The 17972-nt window shown below is 41.6% G+C and overlaps 2 protein-coding genes across 5 annotated transcripts in view; one reads left to right on the forward strand and one right to left on the reverse strand.

The window, feature by feature from the left end:
* The window catches only part of LOC107384524 (chloride intracellular channel protein 4), a 28474-nt gene extending 25805 nt beyond the window's left edge, over nt 1–2669 (reverse strand). The window contains exon 1 of the mRNA XM_054737434.2: nt 2568–2669. The gene's annotated coding sequence lies outside the window, so the exon portion shown is untranslated. The remainder of the gene's footprint in view (nt 1–2567) is intronic.
* Nucleotides 2648–16372, forward strand: rcan1b (regulator of calcineurin 1b). 4 transcript variants are annotated; one of them, XM_015957820.3, is made up of 5 exons: nt 2648–2755; nt 3116–3258; nt 14794–14967; nt 15179–15338; nt 15962–16372. In XM_015957820.3, the coding sequence occupies exons 2-5, from the start codon at nt 3154–3156 to the stop codon at nt 16141–16143; spliced, it is 621 nt and encodes a 206-aa protein (XP_015813306.1). In that variant the 5' UTR covers nt 2648–2755; nt 3116–3153; the 3' UTR covers nt 16144–16372. The 4 variants fall into 4 exon arrangements, with proteins under 4 accessions (XP_015813306.1, XP_015813305.1, XP_070405688.1 ...); XM_015957819.3 differs by having other exon boundaries at nt 2716–2902; XM_070549587.1 differs by lacking the exon at nt 2648–2755 and having other exon boundaries at nt 3006–3258.
* Nucleotides 16373–17972: the final 1600 nt, after the last annotated feature.

A 17972-nucleotide genomic window follows, 5' to 3' on the forward strand; every position in this document is an offset into this window, starting at 1 on the left:
GTGAACTTTGGTCAGCTCCCCTGCTGTTTGGAAATGCACTTGATAAATGGTATGGTGGTACATAAGGCTGATGCATAAAGAGAAACCCCTAACTGTCATCTGAGTGGGATCTATGTTGATGATTTAGATCAGTGGTATTCGATCCTAAAGGCCATTACCCTTCATACTGTTGTTATTTTCCAGCTGTAATACAGTTACAGTCTTTTTCTTTCTGACACTTATTGTCATATTTCATTATATGTCTTAAAATGACAATAAAATTAAAATCTATTATATTCTATTTAGTAAGTAAGTACATTTTATTTTTATAGCACTCATCACAGACAGAAAATCACAAAGTGCTTCACATAGATCAAAACAAAACTATTAAAGATATTTTATACAAAAGTGGTTGGCCAAGTTCCAAACAGCTAAGTAGTAAGATGCAACTTACAGTTGTGGAAAACAATTAATGCTGTAAATTAAAAACTGTGAAAATGAACCAAAAGTCAAATAAAAAAAATTGCATTCCCTTCTACTGCGGTTGTGTCGGTGCTGACACAAAATAGCTTCCATACTTTGAACTACCATAACTCTTCAACCGTTTAAGCAATCAACGTAATTCCAACGCTTTGTGAAAGCTGAGACTCCACACTTTCCAGAGGTATAAAACACATTATGGTAATGAATCGCAAGCCACTGCCCAAGAACCAGAAAATGATCGCACTTCCTAGAGGAGCGGAGTAATTGTTTTCGACACATATTTTCAACTTCTATCTCTTCTACTGATAGAAATAATAAATGTTTTAGGTAAATATCTTACTTTATGTTTGTATATGGTAATTTTAGGATATTTGTAGTAATTTTTTACATTGTTTTGCAGTGTTTGTACTCGTTTTACCACCCGTAATTCTTTTTTTTCAGCCGCGTTTTTCACGGAGGCTTTATTATTTTATGTTAGATTTGTTTTTCTAAATAATGAAAGAAAAAATGAAATATTCTAGAAAGAGGAAATTTCCCTCAAGATTTGTTGATGAGGAGCAAGATGTGCCCACATCGTTTTTCCGTCACAAATGCAGTAAGTATCTCTGCACTAAATATTTTCCACGAAACACGTTCCAGTTTTTGTTGTCTAGTATTTCCGCTAATACTATTACTATACTATTGTACTACTACTGCTACTTCCAGGAAAACAAAACCTCCAAGTGCATCTGTGGTTGAGGATTCAGGTGAGTGAAGATGATTTCCCATCACAGCTGCAGACGAGGCTGAAGTTAGCTTTCGATTGCAGCTTCCGATTCGGGAAACGGCTAAAGGGCCATTACAGCCAATTTTTCTCTACTCTGACCATATTTAATCTGCTCTAGCTCAAAAACGACAACAGCCACACTGTTCAAACATGTTCTAGATTATTCTACAACAAAAGCAGATTGCATACAACCTTTTTTGGGATTTGTGAAATCTTTCCCTGATTTGTGAAACTTTTGAACATGGCCAAAGTCATGTTGTCGTCGCTCTGCGTGGTATGGATAATGAAAGGTCTAAAAGATTCAGGCAAACTTTTCAGGACCATTGCTATGAGCAAACCATCACTTAATGTTTCTCCGGCGTTTCTTAACATTGTAATGGCTGCCTCGGCCTTCAACGCGTAATCCATCCCATTCTCGCCTCTTATTTGTTGTAGAGATGTTAATTCAGTATACAAACTGATTATTCTGGGTTTTCTCCTGCTGGTATAGTGTTCTCTCAGGATACCCAGCGCTTTATGCCCATCATCAACTGCCTCTCTCATGACCAGTGACAAACTTTTGCCGTCAAGGAACTGAATGAGCTCCGCATATGCTTCCGCGTTCTTTGACTCATCTTCTTTGTGCTCATCCCCATCGTCTTTCGGTTTTAACATGACCTCTTTCAAGCCTTGCAGCCGTAAGTGTCCAAGAAACGTAGTATCCCACAGTTCACATTTCTCCTCATTACCGTCAAACAGTAATCTTGACCAGCGGGTACTGGCGTTCGCTGTCCCCCGACTCATGGTGTCTGACACTCATCTCAGCTCTACTGGACTCACTGGACTTGCTGTTAGTCGGTTCCGTGTTCCGGAGGTATTCTTTCACACATAGATGTTCACAGCTGCCTTGATTAGGCTGTTGCTTTGTGATGCTTTGTCTTTTCCCGGGAAACGTCGTTCACTCTGGATCTTTGTGGCGCAGCGACACGCCCTGGGCCCATAACCTGTTGAGCTGAGTAGGTAGATCCAGTGGGCAATGATCTGCGGTTAGAGCTTAAAAAGCAATCACGTATTTTGTTTTCCGATGTCAGTAAAGAGACCTGTCACACAACAACTGGTTGTTCGCTCGTCGGCATTGTGTGTTACACTTGCCTCCCTTTTTATTGGATAACTCCAAATGTCAAAGTTCAATAGAGAAAGCATTGATTGGTTGTTACATCAACGCACATCATTTCCTGTCCTGTTCCCCTTATAATTAAAAGCATCTATACAATATACACATATACACATATACAAATATGCACATAAACAGTTCATCAGCGCAGAAAACTCAACACATACATAATAAATCAAAACGCACCCAATGGGACCCACACAGAGCTGTCGTTCCTTTTCTTTCCACTGAAGCGTAGGTCACACTGTTGTCCTGCAGGTGGCAGCAGAGCACCGTTGTTCTACGTGGGAGAAGAAGAAGAAAAAGAAGAAGAAGAAGAAGAAGAGAAGGAGGGAGAAGAAGAAGAAAAAGGAAACAACAACAGAAGAAGAACCGTAAATCGACCTTTCTGTTTGAAGTTTAATTGAGAGAAATTCGAGCTGACAGTCCCAACGCCTTCATCCACCTCGGACAGGGACACGTATTCATTTTTAGTCACGTTTCGTTTTTTGTGCTTGGAGGGAGAACAGTTAACGTGACCGGTGAGCGCGAGTAGCAGGCTAAGCTAGCAGCTACTCTACCGGAGCAGCTTTAGAGCTTTTACCTCTTGGCTTAGTAGAAGAGAGTTTAATCTCCGCTTTAAACAGCTAACGCTACCGGGCACGATACAAACAGCAGGCTGTTCGTTGTGTTTGACGTTTAAATTATACAATGCAACATATACCCTGCTTACAGTTTTTTCCCGCTGTCTCCAGAAAAGTCCTGATAGATTCTGACCCATTGGTCTGACACCATGCAGCAAGAGGAGGCGACGGTAGACGTCCAGTTTACCGATTTACCGAACGCCCTGATCGCCTGTAGAGCACCGGAGGAGCTGTTTACGGAGAGCGGACTGAAGGTATGAAAGGCTCTGGGTGGTGAATTGCCTCCCATCAGTTGGAGGTATTACGTTGTTATTATTATTTACAGCTACTGTAATAACTAAAACATGTCTGAGAGTCCAACTACACTGTTAAAAATCCAACTTGCAATTTGTTTGGAGAGTTTAAAGTTTTAAGTCAGTTGAACGTTTTAACTTGCAAAATGTTAAGTTAATACAGAAAAAACTGCACAAACAAGCAAGTAAAAAGTTGACTGAACTTAAAATTGTATTGCAACTGGTTGCTTTACTTTTTTAAGTTCACTGGACTTTTTTTACAGTGTAGAAGGAACCAGAAATGAGAAGATTCCAGGTGATCATAGTCTAACATTTGCTGCTAGACCTCTTCTGAATTTACCTGTTTGATATACCTTGATTTAACCCACACATTGGTCTTTTTTTAATGGTTATTGACATTTAAACATACTAATGTCATTCAATATGTTATATTCATTACATCAACTCTGTGTAAGACTGTTCTTTTGCCTAGATTGACTTATTTATCACGATGATTAGGCTGCTTGGGCTTCTGTTGACCTTTTTCACGTGGAGCTTCCAGCTGCTCCAACGTGGACTAGTCTGACTGATAATATAGTGGCAACACTTTCTCCACACTGATGCTATAACTTTCCCCATTAGTTCTGCTGATAAAGCTACAAAGACTTCAATAAATAAGCTCAGGTCTCTCCTGTTGATCTGGTCGTTCATTAGGGCTGCAACAACGAATCGATGAATTCGATGAAAATCGATTACTAAAAGCGTTGGCAACGAATTGCGTCATCGATTCGTTGTGTTGCGCAACTCTTCCAAAAGCCCCCTCCCGCCCGCCGTTGCGCGCAGACCGGTGGAGAGCCGGCAGGTGTTTGTAAGAGGAACATGGCAGAAGCAGCGAGACCCCAAAAAAGTTAAAACTTCTAAAGTTTGGGAGCATTTTCAGGTAAATCAGGCGAAGACATGCAACGTTTGTAGGTCAGACTTAGCATGGCACGGGGATACTATGGAGATGATGCAGCGTCTTAAACGCAAGCATGTCAGAATCATCAGCGAGGAAGGAGAGAGCTCGGTGTCCGGGTAAGTTAAAAACTTTTCAAAAGTGATTCACCCAAGCCCCGGATTATTACACAGGCTAGACATGCCCTAAGCTCGTAAAAAAAGTCTATAAAATTGTAAGCGCGACGCTATTAGATAGTCGGGGGGGGGGGGGACTCGCGCCGCTGCGAACCGGTTCCGCCGTCACATTCCCGCAGAAACTGGTTGATCACACCGGGGCCAGGCTACTAGCACGTGGCTTTACAACCACAATGTCCTCAGAAGCGAAAATGCTTTTAAAAGGGAGGGAGGAGTCCTAACTGTTGCTGCAGGCGTGTTGTGTGAGTGTAGTTATATACTGGTTAATATATTTTTGGGTTCAGTTGCTTTCATGTGGCCTAATGTGAGTCTATTTGGGATCATTGGAATGATCAGCAGCATTTCTTGATGTGACTTTATGGCAGTTGCCCAGAGCATCATCGCAAGGAGGATGGCATTCATTTACTTTTGTTTTATTTGGTATTTTTCAGTCATTTTTGAAAATAGTGATTAATTTTGATTAATTCACAGCCTATGTTTAATTACATTTAAAAATTAGTTGTTTGACATCCCCAATTATAATAAATGTCTACAGATGAGATCAAACAAAACAGATGAGAATTGCCCTTAAAGAGCAAGTCACCCCCAAATAAACTTTTTTTTGCTGATAAACTAAATAAACGAGTGTCTAATCGTGCTGCAGACACGTGTTGTCAATAATTTGGCACTTCAGTGCATCTTAGTTAAAATTTAAATATTCTGCTTAAAACTGGCAGTGTTGTGCCGTTGTCAGGTAAAAACTCTGCACTGTATTTTAATTTAAATCTGCCACCGCTATTGGCTAAGAAGTATGCTATGATGTAAACTGGTACATTATGATGTCACAATGCTGTCGTGAGCCTGAGTGTGTGTGTATTTGTTAGCGGCTCCGCCCTCTCGGTCTGCCAGGCATGTGTTGCATTTTTCAAACATGAAGCGGGAGTGGAGTTAGACTCTGGTAGGGGTTGACTTGCTCTTTAAGCTGTTTAATTTGGACCAAGCATTTTAGGTCACAGATAGTTGTAGCTTAGGGTCTCTGTCTATACGCCTTATAAGACAATTTAGGTGATGGCATGTTGTTTTTCTGCTATTGAACTGTTTTCTAATAATGTTGTGTTTAATAAAGTGAAGGAAGGAGAAAAATAACGTTTCCCTGGCAGTTTTTAAAAATGTCCCTATGTAATCCGATTAATCGATTAATCGTGTCGAGACCCCATCCGATTAATCGATTATCCAAATAATCGTTTGTTGCAGCCCTATCGTTCATGCATCTGAGAAGTTGTTCTCTAAAATCACTGATGGTGCCTGAGTGTGTGTGAAATTCCTCCCATCTCACAGAAACACAATTATGTGATTTATTTCATTACAAAACACCAGAAAAAAATATGCTTCCTTCAAATTACATGACTGCTCAGTGATCGTGTGAAAACCATGACATTAACCCTTCGCTCACATCAGACATGGAAGCACGGCGTGGAGTGCTTCTATCCAGCACCCTTGTTAACCTACGTCAGCTGTGAAGGCTCTCACTAGGGCTGCTCGATTGTGGCAAAAAATAATACTCACGATTATTGTGACTGAAATTGAGGTCTCGATTATTTAAAGAGCAAGTCACCCCCTAATAAACTTTTTTTTGCTGATAAACTAAATAAACGAGTGTCTAATCGTGCTGCAGACGCTTGTAGCCAATAATTTGGCACTTCAGTGCATCTTAGTTAAAATTTAAATATTCTGCCTATAACTGGCAGTGTTGTGCCGTTGTCAGGTAAAAACTGCACTGTATTTTAATTTAAGTCTGCCACCGCTATTGGCTAAGAGGTATGCTATGATGTAAACTGGTACATTATGATGTCACAATGCAGTTGTGAGCCTGTGTGTGTGTGTATTTATTAGCAGCTCCGCCTTCTCGGTCTGCCGGGCAACAGCATTTGTTGCATTTTTCAAACATGAAGTGGGAGTGGAGTTAGAATCTGGGAGGGGTTGACTTGCTCTTTAAGACGATTTTTCAATTAATGTTGTTTTTATTTGTTTTTATTCGCTCATAAATTTGCTCAGGGCACAATCAGGACAAAAATAAATGAGAAACAAGATGATCACTAAAATAACTCCTGATTCCTAGTATAAAAAGACCAACATACTTACTCATAGTTTTTGACCCGAGGGCTATAGACCTTGGTTTAACTCATTTAAGTCTAACCAGTATAGACCCAAATACCAATATCTTGCAAATACTGACAGAAAGAAGTATACAGTGGCATTTATAACAAATAAATGCACATAAATTGATGTTCACAAAATTTTGCAAAATATGTATTTAGTCGTGTCAATGTGCTATAGGAGCGTGCACTAGCACCGCGTCCTCAGTCTCATGGAGATTAGTTATTATTTTTCAGTGTGAGGAACTTATTTCTAGCTTATTTATAAACTATTTATTTACAGGTCCATCAGTTAATCTAATAATCGTCCCAACCACAGCTGCACCCCCCTGTCGAGGCAGATGGCTCCCTTGATGGCGTGTCTTTCATTACCTATCCAATCTGAGCTCAGTCTAGTGTTTACTGTGGTCTTTTAATGTGTTATGTGAACGAGTGTGTGTGTGTGTGTGTGTGTGTGTGTGTGTGTGTGTGTGTGTCTGGGCATGGTTTGTGTATTGGGGTGAAACTGGCACAATTGTTTTAAGTGTGGGAAAGGGAGGGAATGTGGGTTATATGGGTCATTTTAGTCTGTTAAGCACTTTGTGTTGCATCCTATGCATGAAAAGTGCTATCCAAATAAAGTTTGATTTGATTTGATTATTGAGCCTTTAATATTTGATTAATGATGAAACCAGGTAAGATGGGTAACGCCAGGGAAACAACACTTTATAATTATTTGACACAGAGGCAAAAATATAGTTATTATATCTATTTATTACAATATTTCTACTACTAATGATGGTGCAGGATAAATAAATGATTATAAATGGTGATTCGAGGTCACAGTGAGTTAAAACGGACACTAGGGTGTGCTAAAGGCAAGCCAAAACTTGTGTTCCTCTAATCACAATTAAACAGCTCAACTCTGCCACCTGTTGACATAAAACAGTGTCTGCAGTCTCCTTCAAACTCAAACACTGGATAGTTTTGTAACTCCGTGAAACAAATGCGTTTTTCATGTCAACCAAAAATTCATGACAGGTAATTCTCCACACTATCAAGTAGGGATGTAACAAAATGGTGATATGGCAAAATATCGCTATTTTGCGGGGCGACGATGGCACAGGAGTTAAGTGCTCGCCCCGTAAGCGGAAGGTTGCAGGTTCGAGCCCCGCTCAGTCTGTCGCTGTCGTTGTGTCCTTGGGCTTAACCCACGTTGCCTGCTGGTGGTGGTCAGAGGGACCGGTGGCGCCTGTGCTCGGCAGTCTCGCCTCTTGTCAGTGCTATCCAGAGCAGCTGTGGCTACATCGTAGCTCATCACCACCATTGTGTGAATGTGTGTGTGAATGGGTGAATGACTGATTGTGTTGTAAAGCGCCTTGGGGGGTTCCAGGACTCTAGATGGCGCTATATCAAATACAGGCCATTTTGCCATTTTCTTCCTCCTGCAATATCACATCGATATTCAAAAGCCGTGTATGGATTTTTCGCTTGGTGCAATTCGAATGTCGACCACTAGTTGGCAGCAGTGTGCACTAGGTTTTGTTTTCACCACTGAAATGTGCATCCCTCTATTATGGCTCAGATACCTCTTCTTAAACATGTTATCAGTTCGGACTGTTTATTGAATTTTCCTGCAACCAATTCAGTCTAAAAAATCACTAATATCACCTGGCTGAATGAATATAGAGCAGGGGTGTCAAACTAATTTTAGCTCAGGGGCCACATTGAGGGAAATCTAGTCCCAAGTGGGCCGGACCGGTAAATTAAAAAAAACTTCAGATTGTTTTCTTTGTTTTAATACAGTCAATATAAAACAAGGCTGGAGCCTGAGGACAGTGTAGTACAACACCTGAAGTGTACTTGAACATTTGAAAAAAATAAAAAAAAATCTACAAATAAAAAAAACATTCCTTAGTGATTCAAAGAGTTTACAGATCACATGGCTAGATCAGTTTCATGCAGCACTTAAAGTATATTTGACTCATTTTACTTTACATCTTTTAGCTTTCACCAGAACATCAATATCAGAAGTCACATCCTGAGTGGCGGCCAACTTCAGGATGTGATTCAAGTTCTTGTGTGAGCCTTGAGCGCAGCTTTGTTTTATTTATACTCATTACGGAGAAAACCTGCTCACAATGATAAGTTTATTTTCACTCTACATTGTAAAGTATGAAAATAAAGTCTACACAACCATCTCGCGGGCCGGATTTAACCCGCTTGCGGGCCGAATCCGGCCCACGGGCCGCATATTTGACACCCCTGATATAGAGTCATCTCCCCTGTATCGTGATACGTATCGTATCGCTTGAATTTCACCAGTACACATCCCGATTATCAGGCTGTCCTGACTCTACAACTCTACACCAGATTAAAGGTGGGAAAACTGACTAAACTCTGCTAAATACCTGGTGGCAGTGAGTGAAGATGGTTTGTTTCTCAATATTACTCAAAGACTCCGAGACCATTTAAACATGTCGATACTGTAACAGATATGTCAACTTATTCAGCTTAGTGATGGGCATCCATACTGAGCAGCAGGCTCTTTTTAACACCCACACATACTCATACAGTACTGTGCAAAGGTTTTGGGCAGGTGTAGCCTCCGGAAATAGTCTGTTTTTCCATATACAGGTCGACCTCTTCAGTATCGGGTCATATGGAGACAAGTCTTAACTGGGGCTTTAATCGGCAAGAAAGATACTGTGCTTGCCCAAGGTCCCTCGCAAGCTCCCTCTTATCTAAGACTGCTTTGCTTCACAGGACAAGATGGATGCACTTTCATAATTAAATCCTATAATGAACAATATGAGTAAATAATCATATAGTTGAATGAACAATAATGGCTGAAGAATAATAACAATGTTTTGATTAATCTGTGCTTGAATTATTGAGGTTGAATATTATTATGTTATGATGGGTAAAGTTAGATTTAACAAGTGAATCACTATCTCTGACAGCTCACACACTCAGACACGTGATGATGGCAAGGTTAAACTAATATCATGACACATTGCTTTCTGTTCCACAAATCAGAACTCCTGTATCTGTTGTCTGTATCTGAGGTTTGTTGGTAAAACCCTTTTTACATGTCAAATTCTGATTGGTTAGTAAATTAAAATATGACGATTATTAAAACAGGACTCACTTCACCGCGAGTCAGTTCTAGAGAAAGCTTCGGACCGGCCATCCGGGGCAAAACATCTTTAACCCAGAGCATCTTTTGACAAGCTGTCAAAAACCTGTTGTATGCCACAGCTGACCGCAAATGGTTCCTTCAGAATAAAGCTGAACCACCTTCGACTCCTTAAGAGTCCTTCCATAGATGCAATGAACTACCTGTTGTGACCTGGAGACATCCTGAGACTGGTTTAGTGGCACTGCGGTTGCTTCTACAGACTTCGGTACCTTTGGGGTCTACGGACTTCCTGGCATTCCGGATCTACCACGGGGGTCTTCGAGCTGGTAAGTAGACTCAACAGATTGCGTCTGATGTGGTTTTACAAACCATCAACTTATAGTTTATAGCAGACCAAATTCACTCCCACTCAGAGCTCAGTTTCTCCAGATACAAGAGGTTCTGATAACATCACATTCACACATCATCACACCTCATATTCCATCCACTTAGATTCATTCATCACAAGTATTTCCTAGTTGTCATGTTTTTAATTGTTTAGAAAATACATTTCTTACTTTTTATAAACTTGACTCTCTTCTTGAATGAATGCGAAGTGTCTTACAATTCCTGAATAAACAAAGAATTCTAAATGTTCTGGTTTTCATTCAAAGATCAATCAGACAGAATTTCCATATTTATATAGAAATTTAGATCTTATTGGTCAAAGTGTAGTGTTTATTCTCCTACACAGGTGTGGAAAAGAAATGCCGCAAACAAAGAATGCTTTCAATAATGGACATTATTTTCATTTATATTCATCAATGAACAAAAGTCAGCAAGTGAACATAGGATAAATCTAAATCAAATAATTATCTGGTGTGAAAAGTCTGTTGCATATTTAAGTGCTTGAATATAAATGAGATACACCAGCTGTTCCCAAGCTTTATTTTGAAAGACCACATCTAATGCCTAGTAAAAGCTACACCCTTTCCCTCTTTTTTTCTTATGGATTCTTTGACATTGAAACAATCTAAAAGAAGGCGAGTTCCCCTTCAGCTGATATGTTCGTGGTCATTTTAGCTGTACACATAAAATGGTAAATGGCTTATATTTGCAGAGCACCTTTTAGGATTCTACAACCCCCCAAGGTGTTTTACAACACATCCAGTCATTCACCCATGCACACATGTTCACACATTGTTGGTGATGAGGTACAATGTAGCCACAGATGCCCTGGGGTTCACTGGCACAGGCAAGGCTGCCAAACACTGGCGCCACCATTCCTTCCAACCACCATCAGCAGGCCACGCAGGCTAGGTGTCTTGCCCAAAGACACAACCACTACGATGAACTGAGCTGGACTCGATCCTCCAACCATCCAGTTATGAGATGGGCACTTGACTCCTCAGCCTCTATTATCCCCTAGAGGTCTAAATCCCTTAATGACAGCGTATGTTTAATAGTAAAATTCATGTAGTCTCATGGTTCAAAGAAAAGATCAGATCTAATCGTTTCACCTTGAGGATTTACTTTAGTCATTCAATTGCATTTTATACTTGAGTTTTTCCATGCAGGCTAAACATGAAAATAGTTTCCTACACCTATCTCCTGCATTAGCTTCTGATAAAAAAAATAGATGGTGACACTCTAGGACAGCGGTACCCAATAGGCGGCCCCCCACTTTAGTGACCCCCGAACCGAGCATGCACCAACCCGCTGGACCGGACCTCACACTTCCAGGTCGTTTTGTTGAGTGGCCCTCAGAGCATTACAATTGTGTAACCCTGACAAAAAAGCCTGACAGGTCTATGTCACACTGTCACTTGACATTCATGGACTCACCCATCTTGTCTCGTGAAGGGGCCTGTTGTTAGTTTGTTTTTCATCCTTTAAGGCCTGCAGATCACTATGAGAGATATTATTTTTATTTCTCTGTTCGTAACAAATGAATTTCCATACTGTGGGATGAACAGTTTATTCTATTTGGTCACTGCTGTGTTCTTCTGTTTGTGCAGGGATCAAATGTTAATGGGTGCTAATGCGCCAACCTGCTGCCCTTCATGGGCATGTTTGTTCCAACGCATATTTAGTGTTGGTTGAGATGAGAATTTGATGCAGAGAAGGAGCAAAAATCAGGAGAAAAGCGTTAGTGAGTTTGCTTCTTTCTCTCTGCCTTCGATGAGCTGCTGCCCTACGCTAGGCACTAACTGGGACGTTTCTGTTTACATGTCCTTGCTTTGAGTCATGGTAGTTTACCACATGTCCACTCTTCATAATCCCAAATGTCTCTCGGCAAATGTTACTCATGGGACATGTGATGGACTGGGACAACACGCATGTCCTCATCCACTGAAACCTGGCTTTTAAGCCTACGTTTTATTTATTTATTTTTTTCCTTTTGACATATAAAGATATCACCATAGCAACATCACATAAAGCCTTCATATCTGCTCCTCTGATAATAGAAAAGACAGTCTTGTAGTCTCGTATGTGTTTACATACCGTTTAGCCCTTAGCTGAGTTCTGGTAATGTGAGGAAGAGTGACTGAAACACAAGGGCTGCTTCTTATGAGTGCTGGCTGTCAACGTTGCCATGGTTACAGCATAGTCCTAGACCGCTGACATGGATAATAACAGAATTACCATAAAAGTCTAAAATCTGTTCATATTTAACTGAACACAAAAGAAGTTTGTTGATACGGAAATGGGTCTGGTTTGACTTGCTGCCTGATCTGGATCCAGACTCTATTCCAGACTTTGGGAATGGCTGATCCAGGTATTTCACAGCCCATTTTTTCTACCTGCCAGCTGTGCTTAGACACACACACACACACACACATCCCTCCACTTAAACGTCTCTGCTATTAATACCTCATAAAAGCATGTTATCAAAGCACATACTTTCCATCTTCATCGCCTCTGTCTCACACTCAGGGAGCATGCCTGATTCTTTCCAGTTCATCTTTATTGTCCTCTGCTCTTCTCTGTTTCTGCCTTTGTCTCTTTTAGTTGCTGACCTCACACTCGGGTCAGAGTTTTAGTTTTGTTTTTTGTTTTTTTCTTCAATGGAAAATTCAGAGACGCTCAGAGGCACAAAGGATTTATTTTTAAACGCGGCAAGGAACAGATGATGGAGTCATTTGACTCTGATGTCATCATTCTTCATTATTTCTCTCACACTTACCCTTGTTTCTATGTGATTCGTCAGCGTTGGTCGGTGGAAGGAATAAAAAACGCCCCTCCCTCCCCCTGTATGTATATATATAAAACAGGCTGTCAGTGAATGGGCATGAGGAAGGCTGGGAGGAAGGAAAGGGGGAGGGGGCTGGTGCCAATGCGTCATCGTCCTCATTTGAATGGCTGTAAAGCAGAATGAGAGAGGGAAGCTTAGAGGAAGCTGAATGACATTTTCAGCTTTCCACACCCAATTCTCTGGAACATTCCTTCATTCTGCATTCTCACACTGAGCTGACTTTCTGAGAGTGTCTGGAGGAGGCTGACAGACGAAGATCGGACTGTAAGAGCTGATTCAGACTCGGTAACCTTGACATCGGGATTAGGAGGCTTTCTGTTTCCAGACTTGTATGTTTCACATTGTGTTCCTTGTGAGGACCGAGAAGATGTGCTCCTAGAGAACAAGATCCAGGAAATAAAACGGATATATTTTAACTTTAGAAGCTTCAATCCCTTTCTGCTTCTCCACCACCCTGGGGAAGGCAACGCTCCCCCGTCTTGACCTCCGTCCTCTTTACCTCTGCTGAAGAGCCTCTTAGCATCCCGTCGGGCCTTGACCTCCGATATCAGGTGGAAACGTTTTTTTCTTCCTGGATCACCGGCCATGCATATTAAGACCAGCAAGTGTAACCGCTTCTGCCTGGTAGCATCCCTGACCAGTCGGGAAGTGTTCCATCGACACGAGGCACAGGTAAGTACAGGACCTCCTGCCTGAGTGAGGAGGAAGTTGAATATGGAATAGCTAAAATACCTATTGTGTCCATAGAGCAGTGATGTTTTTGACTCTAGTGGTCCAAATCCTGGACACTGTACTGCAGATTCCCTCAATCCAGGCTCATCCATGTCTCCATGGTCCTTCAGAGCTCTAACAAATTAGTCGTTAGTGTACAAAAAAACCAGCAATGCCCCTATTTTGCAAGATATTGGTATTTGGGTCTGTACTGGTTAGACTTAAATGAGTTACACCAAGGTCTATAGCCCTCGGGTCATAAACTGTGAGTAAGTATATTGGTCTTTTTATACTAGGAATCAGGAGTTATTTTAGTGATCATCTTGATTCTCATTTATTTTTGTCCTGATTGTGCCATGAGCAAATTTATGAGCGAATAAAAACAAATAAAATCAACATTAATTGAGAAATCGTCTTAAATAATCGAGATCTCAATTTCAGTCACAATAATCGTGATTATTATTTTTGCTATAATCGAGCAGCCCTAATCTATCGGTTTTATAAGTAAAAATGGACCAACATGAACAAATTTGTATTTTTCCACCCAGTGGCTTGTGTAGGTTGTGTGTCTGATTCAGGAAGGTAGGGTGGTGGTCATGTGACAGCGATAGTAATAATCTCAGAAGCATAAGTGTGTGTTTATGTTATAATATATGAATATCTTATATATATATATATAATGTGTGTGTGTGTGTGTGTGTGTGTGTGTGTGTGTGTGTGTGTGTGTGTGTGTAGTGTTCAGCCATTGGCTCATATTTTCACATCCCGATTTACCTCTTTTGAATAAAATCCGTTCTGTGACTCATGACATATTTTTGCTCATGGAAATTTAAATGGGTGAAGCTCGATTGCATTTTGTTTGGTGGTGATGGAAAATAAACAGGATTAAATGGATCATTTGGATCTTTAGAAGAGGGTTTCCATGGAAATGTTAAGAATATCTGTTGCAGATGCTGGATCTGACTAGAGCGGTGAGCTAAAAGCCAATCTCACTACAATTAAGTCCTATCTAATAATTAACTATCATTTTGTGAAGGTGCTAATGTATAAAGACTTACTCCACTGTTGATTTAGTTTAGTTGAGCATTGTTTAGTCTTTTGATAGTTGTGATTCACTTCAGCTTTAGCCAGCAGCTCCTTTCCTCCTCATCTAACTGTTGTCGGACCTCTTGTCTTGTCTCCAGGTCAGTTTTGAGTCCTTGTTCCGTTCCTTCGACCCAGAAGTGCAGTTCCACTACTTCCGGTCCTTCCGGCGTGTCAGGATCAGCTTCAGCGACCCACTAGCAGCAGCTGAGGCCAGACTTAGACTGAACAAGTCTGACTTCAGAGGAAAAGAGCTGAGGCTTTACTTTGCTCAGGTAAAGTCAGAATAAAAGTCCTGTGGGTCACGCCCACTCCTTAATCCTTTTACTGATTGTGTGATCGTTTGTGTTTGTAACCAGTTAGTTATTATTTACAAGATACAATTTAGCTTTGTTGTTGAGCTCTTTATAGCTTCTATAGGTTTCTGATTGGTCTCCCTTTCCTGATCTGTTGTCTCAAACATAATCTGGCGCTTCTGTCTTCCAGTCCGTTCACATTGGGAGTCCTCGTCTGGAACCTCCCAAACCAGAGAAGCAGTTCCTCATCTCCCCACCTGCCTCTCCTCCAGTCGGCTGGGAGCAGTCTCAGGATGCTACACCGGTGATCAACTATGACCTTCTGTGTGCCATCTCCAAACTAGGACCAGGTACGGCACATGGCAGATCAGGGTTTCAGTTAGGAACTCAAACCCTTTCATCAGAGCGCCCGACTCTGTCTCGGTTACAGAACAGAACCTTTGATGTGGTTTAGACTCTTCTGAATGTCTAAAGGAGGTTCTACTTGTTGTTGCATTAGTGTGATGGACGATGTCCTTCCTTTTTCAGTTAACAACCATGACCTGCTGTGTGTTTATACATTTAAGGTTAGATAAAGTATAAATGAAGGGCGGACTGAAAACTCGAGGTCCTTCCTCTGGTGGATGGGTCTAATTGTCTCAAGGTCTTGCTCCTGAGTCTGCGGGGGCTGCTACCCCCGGGACCCAGACCCAGCTAGGAAGAGGACAAAAAGGTGGATTTAAATAATTGTAGAACCTGGCAAAGTCCAGATGAATGTTCCTCTTAAATCCACTTCAGCCTCAGAAACTAGTTGGCTCTCCAAACCTTTTTTAACTCGCTTGGACTCACAAAAGAGTGTTACGAGCACCATCTAGTGGACATCTCAGGGTTCCAGTCAGAGCCGTCAGCTCTGTTGGTCATAGTTTCTTGAGTTTGAAGTGTTCATAGAAGCGACTTCTCCTCTGTGTAAATCCCCCTGCATTTTGACCTTTAGGGGAAACGTATGAGCTTCACACTGCCACGCCCACTACTCCCAGCGTGGTCGTCCATGTGTGTGAGGACGACGAGCACGATGACGGTTCAGCGCCCAGCGACCAGGACGAGACGGCCCGCCCACCTCGGCCAAAGATCATGCAGACCCGACGCCCCGACTACACACCCGGAGTGGAGCAGTGAGCAGGCTGCACTGGGACAACTGGAGAAACTGGTCATGAACAGAATGAGCTCACAGATGTTCTGAGACGGGGTTTTAAAACCACCCGAGGAGGCTGGAGTGTCCTGTAGACGAGCATTTCATAGTAGAACACAAATGTCGTGGGAAATCCATAACCACTGGAAGAATTTAGCCATCAGATAACATGTAGTGTTTAAGACATTAAGTTGAATCGAACGTGTAAAACTGCCTGAGCGGATATTTATTCTCCACTGCTCTTTCGAAAATAGCTCAAGTTTTTGGTGACATTTAAAAGAAAACTGACCACGATCAAGTGGTTTCCTTATGAAGTCCTGAAAGGAGAACTTGCTGTGTGTTTTTGGTGTGCCACAGATGAGTAGAAGCTGATGAGCTCCCACTGACCTGATGCTTTGATCTCATGAATGAAATCATTCTGGCCCTGCTGCTCCTGACCTATCACAACGGTCTTCATACATAAACATCTCTGGCCTGAGCAGAGAGCACTCCTCTGACTGTGCTGTTTGAGGTTTGTTGTAGTTTGACTTTCTATAAGAAAATGTGGGGCGCAAGTCCCTCAGTTTAAGTGTGTTACATAGTATTGAGTCAGTATTTAACCATTTAAAGCCTGAGACAGGAAATCATCAGAAAAGGATTTAAGGAGGCCTGATGTTTATTGGCTAAGGGCTCTGCTCCTGAATAACTTTTTTCGCCACCAAACCAGTTCCACTCAGATTTAAAACATGGCTCTCAACATTTTCGTCAATCGTTGGTCTCCTTTGAGTCCAACTCCACCTCCTGATGGAAGTGTTTTTTTCCTCCAGCCCAACAGAGTTGGTGTTGGCATGGCAACACCAAACCCTAGAAAGTAGGTTAACAATAGAGATCAGGAGCCACCTTTACAGAGCTTGTAAGTTATTACCGATGCAAACAGAGTAAAAATGTAAACCAAAATAGAACACTTACTTTTTTCTCCTACCTTTTTGGAAAAGATCTCGCGGGCAAAACGCCACTATTACGTTACATGCCACTCACGCACCTGGTGGAAGATATCACACTTCAGTTCATATTCAAATCTAGCACGTCCAGTATAAACCAGACGGCCCCGGTTTACAACAAACCACGCGCTGCAGAAGGAATCATGGCTGATATTTGTTTGATATGATGAAAGGTTTTGGTGTTTCCTGCATAAAGCCCCATGGGGGTAAATTAAATATTTTCATTTAATGTTAAACTTTTATCTGGAATTTCACAACGATCTCTGGCCACTGTAATTAAAATTGTCCTCGTCATCTTCCTCTTTGCCTCCACCTTCAGATCTGACCACTTATCTTTTTTTCTTCTTGATTTTTATGTCCAGCACGATCGATTTGCGGCTCCACCACAAACCGCTCACCCCAGCAGCAACACTGTGCCACTAGGAGGCAATAGATTTCCATGCCTCTGCAACACAAGCATCTTGATATTGGTCTGTTTAATTGCATTTTCTAAACCTCTTGGTTGCCATGGTTACCAGAATATTCATTAAGGGCTGTGGTATACTTGCTGTTTAAAGCGTCGTTTTTGCACATTCCCCAAAATTAATCCGACTCTTCCGAACCCTGCAATATACGAGTAACCAGTACGTGGAGTTGCCAAATTGAGCAAGACACACTCACCATGGTTAGAGGTCTTTCACACCATCTTTGATACCGCTGCTGTCTCTTTTTTTCTGTCGTGATCTCAAAATTAACCAGTTAGTGAGCTCTTTTGTGGACGCCATATTAGTTTTGGTCGTACGCACAAACCCGACTCTCTTTCCAGTCTGAGATCTCTAGTGTATCCCCCGGTGGAA

This window comes from Nothobranchius furzeri, chromosome 3 (genome assembly GCF_043380555.1).
Source record: "Nothobranchius furzeri strain GRZ-AD chromosome 3, NfurGRZ-RIMD1, whole genome shotgun sequence".
Lineage (NCBI taxonomy): Eukaryota > Metazoa > Chordata > Actinopteri > Cyprinodontiformes > Nothobranchiidae > Nothobranchius > Nothobranchius furzeri.

Bases quoted from the DNA above. Each gene is read 5' to 3' on its own strand.
- rcan1b (XM_015957820.3), top strand. From the start codon at position 3,154: ATGCAGCAAGAGGAGGCGACGGTAGACGTCCAGTTTACCGATTTACCG. The intron at 3,259-14,793 runs GTATGAAAGGCT...TCTTGTCTCCAG, and splicing joins TTACGGAGAGCGGACTGAAG to GTCAGTTTTGAGTCCTTGTT. The intron at 15,339-15,961 runs GTACGGCACATG...TTTGACCTTTAG, and splicing joins CATCTCCAAACTAGGACCAG to GGGAAACGTATGAGCTTCAC.